A 14,653-nucleotide genomic window follows, 5' to 3' on the forward strand; every position below is an offset into this window, starting at 1 on the left:
AGAATAGTAGCAGCTAATATATGTGTTTGTAAAATACTTTTAAACTGAAAACAGCATCTTAATCCTATTTCTCTTTTTCTTTTTCCCCTCTTGCTTTTGCCCATGTTCTCCATTCCCTTATCCACACTTTTTTGATCTGTTAATTATTTATCCATCCATCCTCCTCTGTTTCCTTGGGAAACTGTTTGGTGCTTTGTCTGCTGATGGACACTGCACACAGCTCACCCTTTCTTTCTCCAATCAGGATGGCGGCCTCGTGGAAGAGCCCACGCCTTCACCGTTCTTGCCTTCCCCAAGCCTGAAGCTCCCCCTTTCACACAGTGCACTCCCCAGTCAGGCCCTGGGTGGGATTGCCTCCGGGCTGGGCATGCAAAACTTGAATTCTTCTAGACAGGTAAGGCTGTTGGGAGAGAGCAACACGTGGCCTTTGTTTTACCTGCCTTCTAAAAAATGTGTTTGAGACATAAACTTTCTTATTTGTAGTTAATACCTCTATTTTAAAATATGACTGAAAATGTACAGGTAGTTGAAATAGTACCAGGATTTCCCTTCAAGTGACTTATTGGAGTCAAGGGTTGAAGTAGGAAATGCTTTAGTTATATTTATTCTTAAACTTAACTAAAACGTGTTAAGTTCAGCACCCTTGGTCTAACTTGGGACTGGCTGAAGTGATGATGTGTTGCACAGTGGTCTTTGGCTGCCAGATCCATCCAGAGGTCCAGGTAGTCCCCAGCCTCTTTTCTCCTGGCAACCAAAACGTTACATCTGTTGATCTGTGAGAAAGCACCACATTCTCCCCCTTTTTCCCAGAAATAAAGATGACATCTCTTGCAAGGTGGTTCTCAGGAGTCACACTGGCATTTTTTTCCAGACTTCAGCACTCTTTGGGTACAGGCGGAGATCACCTTTCTAAATCAGTTACTAAAGGAAGAACCTGAGAGTGTCGTTTGCCACTTCATCTTACTTTTCTCATATAGACTCTTAACGTGAAGTGTTGTACCAAAAAACATATGATCCTTTCCCATCCCTAGGACATCCCTTCTCTCTGATTTTCTTAGGGATGAGGTTGACACACACACACCCCTTGGAGACATGTCTCTAAGACACTGTGACATGTGGTTGGCCAAACAGCCTCTGTGTGCCCATTGTCCCAGTGTTGTTACCAGTAGTGCCCTTTCCACTCACCAGCGCCCAGCTGTGTGATCCTGGCAATCTGACATTACCCCCATGGTGGTGATGCAGTGAGACCTCTCATTTCCATTGTTCTGCCAGCTTCAAGTCAGCAGCCCAGCTAGGGTGTGCACTGGGGTTAGTTCACAGCTGTTAGGTTCACAGAAGGGGGTCTCTGCCAGTGCCTCTCAGGCGGCTCTTCCCAAGTGAAGCTGTACAGTACCTTACCTCACCTATTTGTCAGGTAACTCATTACACAGAGTGAAAACTACAGCTACAATATCTTTATCATAGTTAATACAGAATTAACTACCTGAATTTGTCAGTTCATTCCATTTCAAGGTTTATTGAAATAATAACTATATTTCCTGTTTGAAATGTTGCCGGCCGGGCGCAGTGGCTCAAGCCTGTAATCCCAGCACTTTGGGAGGCCGAGATGGGCGAATCACGAGGTCAGGAGATCGAGACCATCCTGACTAACGCAGTGAAACCCCGTCTCTACTAAAAAAACACAAAAAACTAGCCGGGCGAGGTGGCGGGCGCCTGTAGTCCCAGCTACTTGGGAAGCTGAGGCAGGAGAATGGTGTAAACCTGGGAAGCGGAGCTTGCAGTGAACTGAGATCCGGCCACTGCACTCCAGCCTGGGCGACAGAGCGAGACTCTGTCTCAAAAAACAATCAAAAAAAAAGAAATGTTGCTATCCTCTTAGATTAGTAATCCCCACACATTATTATTATTTAATTTTTATCACATCGTTTTGGAAATGTATATTATTCAAATAACCGTATTCATGTTGCTATAGTGTGTGAAACATTGTATGCTGGTAGTTTCTTTGAATGGGGTAGCCTTCTTGTTGTATAAATGACACTCATTAAAAATTCACTTGGGGTTGAGCGAGGTGGCTCACACCTGTAATCCTAACACTTTAGGAGGCTGAGGTGGGTGGATCCCGAGGTCAGGAGTTTGGGACCAGCCTGGCCAACATGGCAAAACCCCGTCTCTACTGAAAATACAAAAATTCAGGCCAGGCGTGGTGGCTCACACCTGTAATCCCAGCACTTTGGGAGGCCGAGATGGGTGGATCACGAGGTCAGGAGTTCAAGACCAGCCTGGCCAACATGGTGAAACCCCGTCTCTACTAAAAATACAAAAAATTTAGCCAGGTGTTGTGGCGGGTGACTGTAATTCCAGCTCCTTGGGAGGCTGAGGCAGAGAATTGCTTGAATCCAGGAGGCAGAGGTTACAGTGAGCCGAGATCGCACCACTGCATTCCAGCCTGGACAACAGAGCAAAACTCCGTTTAAAAAAAAAAAAAATAGCCAGGCGTAGTGGCGGGCATCTGTAATCCCAGCTACTCAGGAGGCTGAGAGAGAAGAATCACTTGAACCCAGGAGGCAGAGGCTACAGTGAGCCAAGATCACACTACTGCACTCCAGTCTGGGTGACAGAACAAGACTCTGTCTCAAAAAAATTCTCTTGGGTACAAGTTGACAGTGGTAGGAAGTAGAAACGATTTTGCAATCACTTAAAATAGATCATTTCACCCTACCTCCAAACAATGTTTAATGCCTGCCTTGGTAACATGTCCAATTCTGTCCCTGTACAGATACCGAGTGGCAATCTGGGTATGTTTGGCAATAGTGGAGCAGCACAAGCCAGGACCATGCAGCAGCCGCCACAGCCACCAGTGCAGCCTCTTAACTCTTCCCAGCCCAGTCTCCGTGCTCAAGTGCCTCAGTTTCTATCCCCTCAGGTCAGACCCACATCCAAGCAGGACTAAGCAACAGGATGTAGATGCCGGTTTTTCGTGGGGTCCTGTGTTATCTGGAAGTCACTATTTTAAAGTGAGGGCTGAGTTAATCCATGTTTAAGAGAAGGCCTTCCGGTTTTTAAACTATAAATTAATTTTGGACTATAAAGTAGTAAACTGATTCTCCTGACCCAGGAGACATTTTCAGAGCTTGCTCCTTGGAATGCCTCAGCCACCCAAACTAACATTTGGCATCTTCCTAGTCAGAAGCAATATTGAGGGGAAAGGACCTGCCCAACACAATCCTATTGATGTGCTTTTGTCCCAGTCTTTCTCGAGAAAATTATTCAGATGAACCCAGTGAACTGTCCTAGTTTGGTGGGAGAGGAAAGTGACATGCTGTAGTATTGCTGAGGATGTAAAAGAAACCCTTAGAAGCAGCCAAGGACTGAATCATGCTTTAATGAGAAACTAAATGTGATCTTATATAATAGTATGTATATTATAGATTTTCAGTTATGTTTAATATTCAGCATTAGATCATTTTTGCCAATAGAGATGGGTTTTTTTTTCTTTCTTTCATACCTTTTTAGAAGTGAACCGTAGAGATTGTTAAGAAAAAAAGGTTGCCGGGCGCGGCGGCTCACGCCTGTAATCCCAGAACTTTGGGAGGCTGAGGCGGGTGGATCACCTGAGGTCAGGAGTTCAAGACCAGCCTGGCCAACCTGGTGAAACCCCGTGTCTACTAAAAATACAAAATTAGCCAGGTGTGGTGGCGCATGCCCGTGATCCCAGCTACTTGGGAGGCTGAGGCAGGAGAATCGCTGGACTCCGGGAGGTGGAGATTGCAGTGAGCCAAGATTACGCCATTGCACTCCAGCCTGGGCAACAAGAGCAGAAACTCCTTCTCAAAAAAAGAAAGAAAGGAAAAAAGGTCAAATCGAATTAAGGAAAAGGATATTGCTGTTTTGCATGGCTCTGAGGCCTAATATATATCAATTGTTGTTGTTAATATTGTTTATTTTTAGCACATTTTACAATTTTAGGCTTTGGACCAAGTTTCTAATTACAGTGTTAGTTCTTACCCCTTATAAGGTATTTGATGATCGATGGTATTGATAACATCTTTGCTGTGTGGGTAACTCAGGGCTCTGGTAATTCTTCCCACGTAATTCTGATGTGAAGGTTGACTGGAGCCTGCCCTGAGGGAGCAGCAGCATCTTGAAGTACTTACCACATTCTCGCATTCTTATAGCAGAGAGGGGAAAAACTGCTTTCTTCCCCAAGAGACCTCTAATATCAAGAAGATAGTTAAGATTTCTGAGGGATCTTATTTTCAAACTGTCCCAAAAGAGAACGTGTTAATTTGTCAATCTTCTATTATTCATAAAATTTAATTTAAATGTGTTCAGTTTGTTGGAATATAGTGTCTTAGTCCATTTGGGCTGCTGTAACACAATACCTTAGACTGGGTCATTTACAACAGCATGAATGTATTGCTTGCAGTTTTGGAGACTGAGAAGTCCAAGGTCAAGGTGCCAGACGATTCAGTGTCTGGTGAGGGCCCGTTTCTCATAGATGGCAACTTTTATGCATCCTCATGTGGTGGAAGGGGTGAGCGGGCTTTCTCAGGCCTCTGTCATTAGGATGCTAATTCCATTCATGGGGGCTCCTGATCACCCCCCAAAGGTCCCAGCTCTTAATACCACCACAATTAGGGTTTAGGTTTCAACATAGGAATTCTGGGGGAGGGGGACACAGACATTCAGACAATAGCATATGGGAAGGTAATGCTAGCGTACGAAAAAGAGCAGGATGCACTAGGCACTGCACTGAGGGTAATTCTCACTCTATAATTGTTCAAATCCAGGTTTGTGCACTGAGTTGATAGTGGACAATTATCAGTGTAACTAATACATTTAACTATTATCAGGTAATAAGATAAAAGTTATTAGATAATAGTTAAATGTATTCGTTAGAATATAGGATAAGCTACTATAACAAAGACGCCTCAAAAAACAGTAGTTTAAACTAGGTAGACATTGATCTCTCTCAGGTTACAGTGCAGAAAGAAGCAGTGCAGGGATTGGGGGCAGCTCTGCCACAACCACTTCCCAGTAACAGGGAAAAAGGCAACACTCTTGTGCAAGTGGCCTTGAAATTGCACACACCACTTCCAGTCACATCCCACTGCCCAAACCTAGGCCACAGCTATACCCAGTCTGAGAGGCAGTAGCAGAAGAATCAGTTTGTCTTACCCACACAAAGCAAACCAGCATGTCCCAAATGGCAAGGCATCTGTGTGCCATCTCACTGTTTCTTCCATATTTCCATGTTACCTGTAAGTACTGATAGGAAGGACACAGAACCTTGGAAAGTTCATTTATAATTAAAGTATTTGGAGGATGAGATCTCTGAAGACTTCCCTTCTTCCTTCCCTCCTTTCTTTTTCCTTTCTTATTCTTTACTTGCTAACTACTAATATTAAAATGTCCATACATTTTTTAATGGCCTTTGACATTTCACCCATGAGACAAATATAATTATTATTGCGGGATCTGGCCGGCAGCCCGCAATGCAACAGGGCTCTTTCTTTGTTCCCAGGCAGATTGGCAGGTCGAGAAATAAAAGATACACACGAGATAGTGAAAGCTGGGTTCAGCATGTCACCGCCTTCTGGTCCTGCGATGCTGCCAATGCACTGGATATACCAGCATTTATTATTAAGTTTAGTGAGGGCAGGGTAGGTTAGTGAGGGATATAGGGTCGTTTGATTATGAGGTGAGATGATCACATGGGATGAAGTAATTCTTTAACATAATACCAGTATGCAGAAGTAGAGTATACAGAGATAAGGATTTACAATGTAGTGTGTGCATCAGCAATTTCTAACAGAGCCTTAAAACAGAAACACAGTCTGTCCATAACCTATGTTTAGTAAGATACTAATCAGTAGTAATAATTGCAGCAAAAGCTTGTTGCAAACAATCAATAGAAACAGGGCATGAAACTATACAACTGGTTAGACCACAAATTCTCAGAAGGGAGTATGCCTTAACCCTGAAGAGACCTAGAAGAGCCATGGCAAGCAAGATAAGGGCATTTATAACCCTATCTTATCCATATGAACAAGCATCCCTCATGTGTCCGTTTATAGGCTCTCCACAAGGGTTGTATTCCATTCCCAGAGCTATGAACATCTGCTTTTCTGGGATAGGAATCTTGGTGATGTGAAACCTCCCTGACTGCGTGTCCGTTGATAGGCTCTCTGCAGTGGGAAGCACATCACGCACTGTTGGCTCATTCTGGCGGCCCAACCTTGCGTTGTCTTTATGCAGTCCTGCATGCAATTTTGTATTTACAGTAATCAGGGGCATTTATTTTTTTTCTGTAACAGTAGTTTCCGGGGATCTCCCTACAAATTATCACTTAATCATTTTTGAATTTTGAAAAACTACATGGGCAAGTAACTATTTTAACAGAGATACAATGGCTGATCGCATATTTTTTGTTAAACAGGTTCAAGCACAGCTTTTGCAGTTTGCAGCAAAAAACATTGGTCTCAACCCTGCACTATTAACCTCGCCAATTAATCCTCAGCATATGACGATGTTGAACCAGCTCTATCAGCTGCAGCTGGTGAGTGGACAGACCCATGCGAGTTAGAGCACGCAGGCCGAGTGCTCTCCTGGTGCCCATGCAGATGCACCAGTGTGGCGCACCACTGAGAGCAGCAGTTGTGATAATGTTTGTCTTCACATCGGGGATGTCATTGAGACTGTCATGAAGTATTTAAACTCTTCATGAGTTAGGAAGTTCTCACTCAAAGGTGTCCTTACTAAGTTTTGTAAATGTTTTGGCCCTTTGTTTTTGTTTTTGTTTTTGTTTTTGTTTAGAGGCAGCATCTCACTATGTTGCCAGGCTGGTCTGGAACTCCTGGACTCAAGGGATCCTCCCACCTCAGCCGTCTGAGTAGCTGAGACCACGGGTGTGCACCACTGCACATGGCTTGGCCTCTTTGTGTTCAAAAAATCTACCAGCTTTTATAATTAGGCATGTCTTTTCATTTGAGCTCTCAGCCAGAGTTTCTGAGAACCACAGAACACAAAAAATCATTTGAGTGACTATTTTCTCAATAATTCTAAGGATGGTATACATAAATACTATTCTAGAAGCACAGGAGAAAAATTGCTTTGTTACATATAGTAGATACCTTAGAACATTAGAACTTAATTCTCTCATGAAACCCCGGTCAAGAATGGCTGATGTGACCTAATAATTCTTGAAAGTTTTTTTTTTGTTTTTGGTTTGTTTTTTTTTCTTTGAGATGGAGTCTTGCTTTGTCACCCAGGCTGGAGTGCAGTGGTATAATCTCGGCTCACTGCAAGCTCCGCCTCCCGGGTTCACGCCATTCTCCTGCCTCAGCCTCCTGAGTAGCTGGGACTACAGGCACCCGCCACCGCGCCCAGCTAACTTTTTGTATTTTTAGTAGAGACGGGGTTTCACCGTGGTCTCGATCTCCTGACCTTGTGATTCGCCCGCCTCGGCCTCCCAAAGTGCTGGGATTACAGGCGTGAGCCACCATGTCTGGACTGAAAATTTTATAACTTTACATAATCTTGATTTTTTTTTAATTTTCAAACGGTCTTACTGATTTTACCATAAATTGCCATGTCATTGTATACCTAGATGCCTACTGAAATTATATACACTAAAAGACCCAGTGAATTATTTCATTCTTTAATGTGGGTACCTGATTTGTTTAGCAATCTTAGCCAGCAACTTCATCACCTAGCAAACGACTAGGAATCGGCCAAGCACAGTGGCTCATGCCTGTAATCCGAGCATTTTGGGAGGCCCAGGCGGGTGAATCACCTGAGGTCAGGAGTTTGAGATTAGCCTGGCCAACATGGTGAAACCCTGTCTCTACTAAAAATGCAAAAATTAACTGGGCATGGTGGTACACATCTGTAATCCCAGCTACTTGGGAGGCTGAGGCAGGAGAATCGCTTAAACCTGAAAGGCCTGAAAGGCGGAAGTTGCAGTGAGCCTCGCACCATTGCACTCCAGCCTGGGTGACAGAGCAAGACTCCATCTCAAAAAAAAAAAAAAAAAAAAAAAAATGACCAGGAATCATGAAGGAAAAAAAATAAAAAAAAAAGAATGGGACTCCAAAAGACAAAACCATTGGCATAAGATCTTTGCTAATAAGAGAGTACTTGAGTCCTCAGTCCTTCCCCTTTGCCGTTTTTTAGACATATGTCCAACAAGTTTGAGGTCTGGCTTTTCTGTAAGCAGCAGGGGAGGATAGAAGGAAGGAGGGAAGGATGTGTCCCAGAGGCACATGCTATGTATGTGTCCTCGCTTTAAGGGAGAGCACAGAGCTCTAGACATGAGGTCAGGACCAAGGCTTGGCCCTCAGAAACTGTTTTTTCTTTTTCTTTTTTTTTTTGAGACAGAGTCTTGCTAGTCTTGCTCTGTCGCCTAGGCTGGAGTGCAGTGGTGCAATCATGGCTCACTGCAGCCTCCACCTTGTGGGTTCAAGTAATTCTTCTGTCTCAGCCTCCCGAGTAGCTTGGATTACAGGCGCCCGCCACCACACCTGGCTGATATTTGTATTTTTAGTAGAGACGGGGTTTCACCATGTTAGTCAGGCTGGTCTCGAACTCCTAATCTCAGGTGATCCTCCCGCCTCAGCCTTCCAAAGTACTGGGATTACAGGCGTGAGCCACTGCGCCCGGCCAGAGACTGTTTTTTCATCTATCAGAAGGGAAGAATCGCTGTGGGGAGGCAGTGCACATGTGCAGTCCTGTTGCTTTCAGTCCTGCCAGCTGGAGACCACTGACCTCCAAAGGAAAGGAGACAGCTCTGAAAACAGGCACTCATAGAAAAAGCATGCAGGTTTAGAACTGTTACTATAGAGGAAGATTGCTTTCTGCCGCTTGATGCAGGCATTGCTGTATTCTGACACAGAGCTGATTTTCTTACTGATGTGCTAGAATCTTTTAGTTATACAGTAAGTTTTTATTGACCCCATGGCGTGAAAGACGTCAAGAAAATGTTGAATTACAATAGTGTGTTCTTATTTTAAAACAATGTATTCTGTTCTTAAATATTTTTCCAGAAAAAATGGAAAAATAAAGTTTCAGTGCTTCCATAAGGTTAAGTTTTAGGGCCTATAAGAATTTACTCAAGTATTTTATTCCTCCATGATTACAGATTAATGAGGCATTTCTAATAGTACAATCTCCACCTTTATTTGGATTCTACTTTGATGAGTCCTTTTGCCAAAAATGTCCCTAAAATTCATGTTGTAAGAAAAAATTATGATATTCGGCCGGGCGTGGTGGCTCACGCCTGTAATCCCAGCACTTTGGGAGGCCGAGGTGGGCGGATCACAAGGTCAGGAGATCGAGACCATGGTGAAACCCCGTCTCTACTAAAAATAGAAAAAATTAGCCGGGCGCAGGGGCGGGCGCCTGTAGTCCCAGCTACTCGGGAGGCTGAGGCAGGAGAATGGCGTGAACCCGGGAGGCGGAGCTTGCAGTGAGCCGAGATTGCGCCACTGCACTCCAGCCTGGGCGACAGAGCGAGACTCCATCTCAAAAAAAAAAAAAAAAAAAAGAAAAAATTATGATATTCAACCAACATTTCAAAACAGTCAAGTGACCAAAGCTGCTATGTCAGTGTACAGAAGAATATCATAACTTTAACCAACTTTGTAGATGACAAGTTCGTGTGACAAAAATGCCCACAAATCTGCATTTCAGGTTCTCTCTTAGCTTTCATTCCCATGATGTTATGGAGACGACCACATTGTTTAACACACATTATTCTTGAATGATTTGGGACAGTTACTCCCAGTGCTTTGCCACATTGGGCTGTGCTGGACTTCAGTATCCATCATTATAGAATAGGTGGTGGTGGTGGTGGTGGTGGTGGTGGTTGTTTAAGTTTCAGTTTGTATGAATCAAGCAGAAGAATTTTGATCTCTTCATTAAATGAAAAATATTTGCTGACCAACATCATCACCAACACTAAACAAGTATTAACTCTGTGATTTTTTTTAATTCTGTACACTAAAAAAGTGGATAAGACATTAATCTTTTAAAAGTGCTCTGTGCCTCCAGAATATGTGTCAGCCACAGCTGGGTGCGTTGGCTCATGCCTGTAATCCCAGCACTTTGGGAGGCTGAGGCGGGCAGATCATGAGGTCAGTAGTTTGAGACCAGCCTGGCCAACATAATGAAACCCCGTCTCTACTAAAAATACAAAAATTAGCTGGGCAATGTGGCACGTGACTGTAATCCCAGCTACTTGGGAGGCTGAGGGAGGAGAATTTGTTGAACCCAGGAGGCAGAGGTGGCAGTGAGCTGAGATTGCGCCACTGCACTCCAGCCTAGGTGACAGAGCGAGACTCCATCTAAAAAAAAAAAAAGAGTATGTGTCAGCCACAGTATGGGCCAAGAAGAGTGGCTAGGTTCTCTTTTGTTTTTTAACTAATGTCAAAGTTGAACCATTAGTTCAACTTATACTTAATTATTATACTATTTTAACTCTTCTTTTTGTCAACAGGCATACCAACGTTTACAAATCCAGCAGCAGATGTTACAGGCCCAGCGTAATGTGTCCGGATCCATGAGACAACAGGAGCAGCAAGTAGGTGCTACCCAGATTGACTTTTGTCATGAGCTATAATTTTCCCTGATAGAAGAGATGCTAATTGATGAACTATTAGATGATCTTTGATTTTTCTCTAGCCAAGCCTTCCTTGGAAAATTCCTGGGTTCAGCTAGGTTTGGGAGGAGGTTGACCTAGCCAGTGGTGGCCTCAGCATAAAGACAATGAAGAATTCACCTGGTCCCTAGACAAGCCATGAGTGTCCCTTCCCACCTGGTTAACGAACCTATGTCTGTGCCTGCCAGGTTGCGCGCACAATCACTAATCTGCAGCAGCAGATCCAGCAGCACCAGCGCCAGCTGGCCCAGGCCCTGCTCGTGAAGCAGCCACCACCGCCACCGCCCCCGCCGCACCTGTCTCTGCACCCCTCTGCAGGCAAATCGGCCATGGACAGCTTCCCCTCGCACCCGCAGACTCCCGGCCTACCTGACCTGCAGACCAAAGAGCAGCAGTCTTCACCCAACACCTTTGCTCCTTACCCTCTTGGTGAGTGTCCCATGGTCTTCAACAGCCACATCAGGTAGAGAGAGTGCCTGGAGTCCATATGTGGCGGCCAGGGCAGCATTTCAGTGGTTAGGAGGACTGGCCAGCGCCAAAACCATAGCCTGTTGTAAGTGCAGTCCCAGACAAAATCACAGAACACGCATCTCAAGGCTTTTTAGCTTTAAAAAAAGTTTTTATTATTTTTTGGAGAAATGGGGTCTCATCACGTTGCCCAGGCTGGTCTCGAACTCCTGGGCTCAAGCAATCCTCCCACCTCAGCCTCTTAAAGTGCTGGGTTTACAGATGTGAGCCACCATGCCCAGCCTCAAGAATTTTTAATAAGGGAGCAACACTAACCATGTTCTATAGAGCAGGAGTTTTGCTGCTGCCATAGTACTCTCAGTATAAAACCTTTAAAGGTGGTACCAGTCAGAGCCTCCAAAATCTCATTTCCACTGTCACATCTCCGGAGTTTGTTCTGTTCCTAGTCTACTCTGAACTGTACTTTACCAGCCACTTCCTCCAGCCCAAACCGCAGAGAAGACTTTATAATGGTTTGGTCAGTAAAAGTATTCAGATTTACACCAAAAGCACTTCTTAAAAAGCAGTGGTTGTTGATACAACTCATTTTGTATGAAATGTGATTTGTATAATCGACGAAATCAACATATATATGTTGAAATCTAACTTGTAGAAGCACATAGGGCACATGAAACCTGCAGGTCACTATAAGACATGGTGCCAGGCCTCAAGGTCAGGCCTGCCAGGAGAGTCACAGCTCACATACCTGAAGACACCAGAGGGTATAAATGAGTACATTGATTCTGCATGGACTAATTTGCTGTAAGAATTCAGAACTTAGTGAAAGCACTTTAGGCTTGTCTGTTGATTGCTATTAGAGTCTGTAGATGCAGGACAAAGGGTATCAGTAACTTGGAAAATACATCTGTAAAGGGCCAAAGGCCAGTTGAGTGGTAGTGAATTTGCTACCAGCAGATAATATTCATTTATCTAATTCTATTCAATGTCTCTCAAAAGGGCGGTGTATTGTAATCATTTGAACACTTTTTACTTGACATATTATAAATGTGATATATCTTTAATATGAGATTGATAAATACTAGACTAGATGATCTCGTTCCTTAATTATTGTCTCATCCATTAACACCCTTTGTGTCTAAGTAGTTAAGACCTGACTTAGGAATTAGATTGCCTAGGTTTGAGTCCCAACTCACCACCAACAGGCTCACTACTAACTTGGGCAACTTGCCTAGCTGCTTTTTGCCTCAATTTCTTTCTTTTTTTTTTTTTTTTTTTTTTTTTCTTTTGTTGGAGACGGGGTCTTTCTGTGTTGCCCAGGCAAGTCTCAAACTCCTGGCCTCAAGTGATCCTCCCTAAGTGTTAGGATTACAGGCCTGAGACACCATACCCAGTCATACCTTAATTTCTTCATCTGTAATGTGGAAATACTTAACTCCTAGGTTTGTTTTAAAGATTAAATAAGCTAATATGTAAAGTTCTCTCTCTTTTTTTTTTTTTTTTTTTTGGAGACGGAGTCTCACTCTGTTGCCCAGGCTGGAGTGCAGTGGCGCGATCTCGGCGCACCCAGCTAATTTTTTGTATTTTTAGTAGGGACGGGGCTTCACCGTATTAGCCAGGATGGTCTCGATCTCCTGACCTTGTGATCCACCTGCCTTGGCCTCCTAAAGTGCTGGGATTACAGGCATGAGCCACCACTCCTGGCTTTTTTTTTTTTTGGCTGGAGTGCAGTGGCATGATGATAGCTCATTGCAGCCTCAAACTCCTGGCCTCAAGTGATCCTCCTGGTCTCAGCTTCCCAAAGTGCTGTGATTACAGACATGAGCCATCACACCCGGCCTAATACGTAAAGTCTTTAAATAGTGCCTAGTACATAGCAAACACTTTGTAAAATATCAGCTACTTATGTAAGTGCTTCTGTTTTAGAAACAAATTTCATTCTACCTATTATCCTAAAATGCGTTAGCTTCAGCTTTCTAGTATTCACCTGTCTTCTTAACCTGTATTTGGAAGATAAAGTACACTTATCATGACTTTTTTTTATTTTTTATTTATTTATTTATTTATTTATTTTTTGAGATGGAGTCTTGCTCTGTTGCCCAGGCTGCAGTGCAGTGGCGCAATCTCGGCTCACTGCAACCTCTACCTTCTGGATTCAAGCGATTCTCCTGCTTCAGCCTTCCAGGTTGATGGGATTACAGGCATGCATCACCACGCCTGGCTAATTTTTGTATTTTTAGTAGAGACTGAGTTTCACCGTGTTGGCCAGGCTGGTCTCGAACTCCTGACCTCAGGTGATCCACCCACCTCGGCCTCCCAAAGTGCTGGGACTACAGGCATGAGCCACCGCGCCCGGCCACTTATCTTTACTCTTAAGGATTTTTTTTCTTAGTACAAGTTAAAGAATTCATGCAGTGAATCTTTGAAATTAGTTGAAAAATAATTTGGGTAATATTTTATAATATTCACAGTGAAGTTATAAATGTATTAAAAACAAATAACTAATAAAGTATAGGAAACTTTGGTTGTAAAATTGCCTCTCTTGCTGGCTCTCAGCATTTCTCTGCAGCAGCACCTATGTTGAAGAGCCTATTAGAAACTCAACAATTCATGTAAAGAAACCAGCAGCCCATGGTCAGTAGTGGGGGCTCCCAGCTACCATCCTTCCCTCACATTCAGCCTGTCCTTGTTATTCTCAGTCTTTTGCCACCTGGAGTTCGTCATTTAGATGGGAAGAGCAGGCATATAAACAGGAAAAAATAACCTTGATACCAGTGTCATGTGATTCTCACAGGGCTCTAGAGAAGGAAAAGTTCACTTTCACTTTGAGTGGAGAAAGAAAAATCAGAGAATAGTATTAAGCTTGAACCTCAAGTGATTAGATGGGATTACAGTAAATAAAGAGGAAGCCTTTCCAAATGAAGGGGAAGCCTCACATAGCACAGAAGAAAGAGGCCTGGCCTGTTTCAGGGGCCCATTTTGCAAGGGCCAGGCCAGTCTAGCTGACTTTCCCAGAGGGGAAAGTTGGGAGAGATGGGTTGGGGCCAAATTGTGGAATTCGGAGCATTCTGAAGGCCAGGTTGAAGCCCTGACATTGTTGCCACCTTACCTGACTAGATCTGTACAAGCTGAAACGAAGAGAACTCAGAGATTGCAAGTAGGCAACCCCGTGGCACTGATGGGCTTGCAAAGGCGTTTTGTTAAGTCTGCGAAGCGTGTATGTGCATGTTCGTAGGCGTGTGTTAATGCCAACATTCAAAAATTGGGGAAAGTGGCTTCTGGCTTCTCTTAAAAATGGCTTTAGTGGGTCTATGTTCCATGTAGCAATAAGTGGTTGGCCCCAGTAGCACCTGTTTATTTAGACAGGACAGACACTCTCTGGTTTGCCACAGTCCCCATGAGGCCCACCTCTTCATGTGCATGGCCACTTGGCTCCTATGGGCATTTGAATTTGCAGCCTCTGAAATAAAGGTAAGAACCAGAATGTTCAGCACCTGGCTTAGTAGTAGAGGCTCACTGTGCTTACATACC

The 14,653-nt window shown here is 43.9% G+C and overlaps 1 protein-coding gene across 25 annotated transcripts in view; it reads left to right on the forward strand.

Moving 5' to 3' along the window:
- The window catches only part of TNRC6C (trinucleotide repeat containing adaptor 6C), a 159,051-nt gene that overhangs the window by 125,646 nt on the left and 18,752 nt on the right, over window positions 1-14,653 (forward strand). For 12 of the 25 annotated variants that reach the window (XM_065532069.2, XM_045375757.3, XM_065532073.1 and 9 more), the window contains 5 exons: window positions 221-394; window positions 2,777-2,923; window positions 6,440-6,559; window positions 10,496-10,579; window positions 10,846-11,086. In XM_065532069.2, the coding sequence (XP_065388141.1) occupies window positions 221-394; window positions 2,777-2,923; window positions 6,440-6,559; window positions 10,496-10,579; window positions 10,846-11,086 (766 nt within the window). The remainder of the gene's footprint in view (window positions 1-220; window positions 395-2,776; window positions 2,924-6,439; window positions 6,560-10,495; window positions 10,580-10,845; window positions 11,087-14,653) is intronic. The other 13 variants (XM_065532071.1, XM_065532074.1, XM_045375763.2 and 10 more) reach the window with 2 other exon arrangements.

The sequence above is a fragment of the Macaca fascicularis genome, chromosome 16, assembly GCF_037993035.2.
Source record: "Macaca fascicularis isolate 582-1 chromosome 16, T2T-MFA8v1.1".
In the NCBI taxonomy this organism is placed as follows: Eukaryota; Metazoa; Chordata; class Mammalia; order Primates; family Cercopithecidae; genus Macaca; species Macaca fascicularis.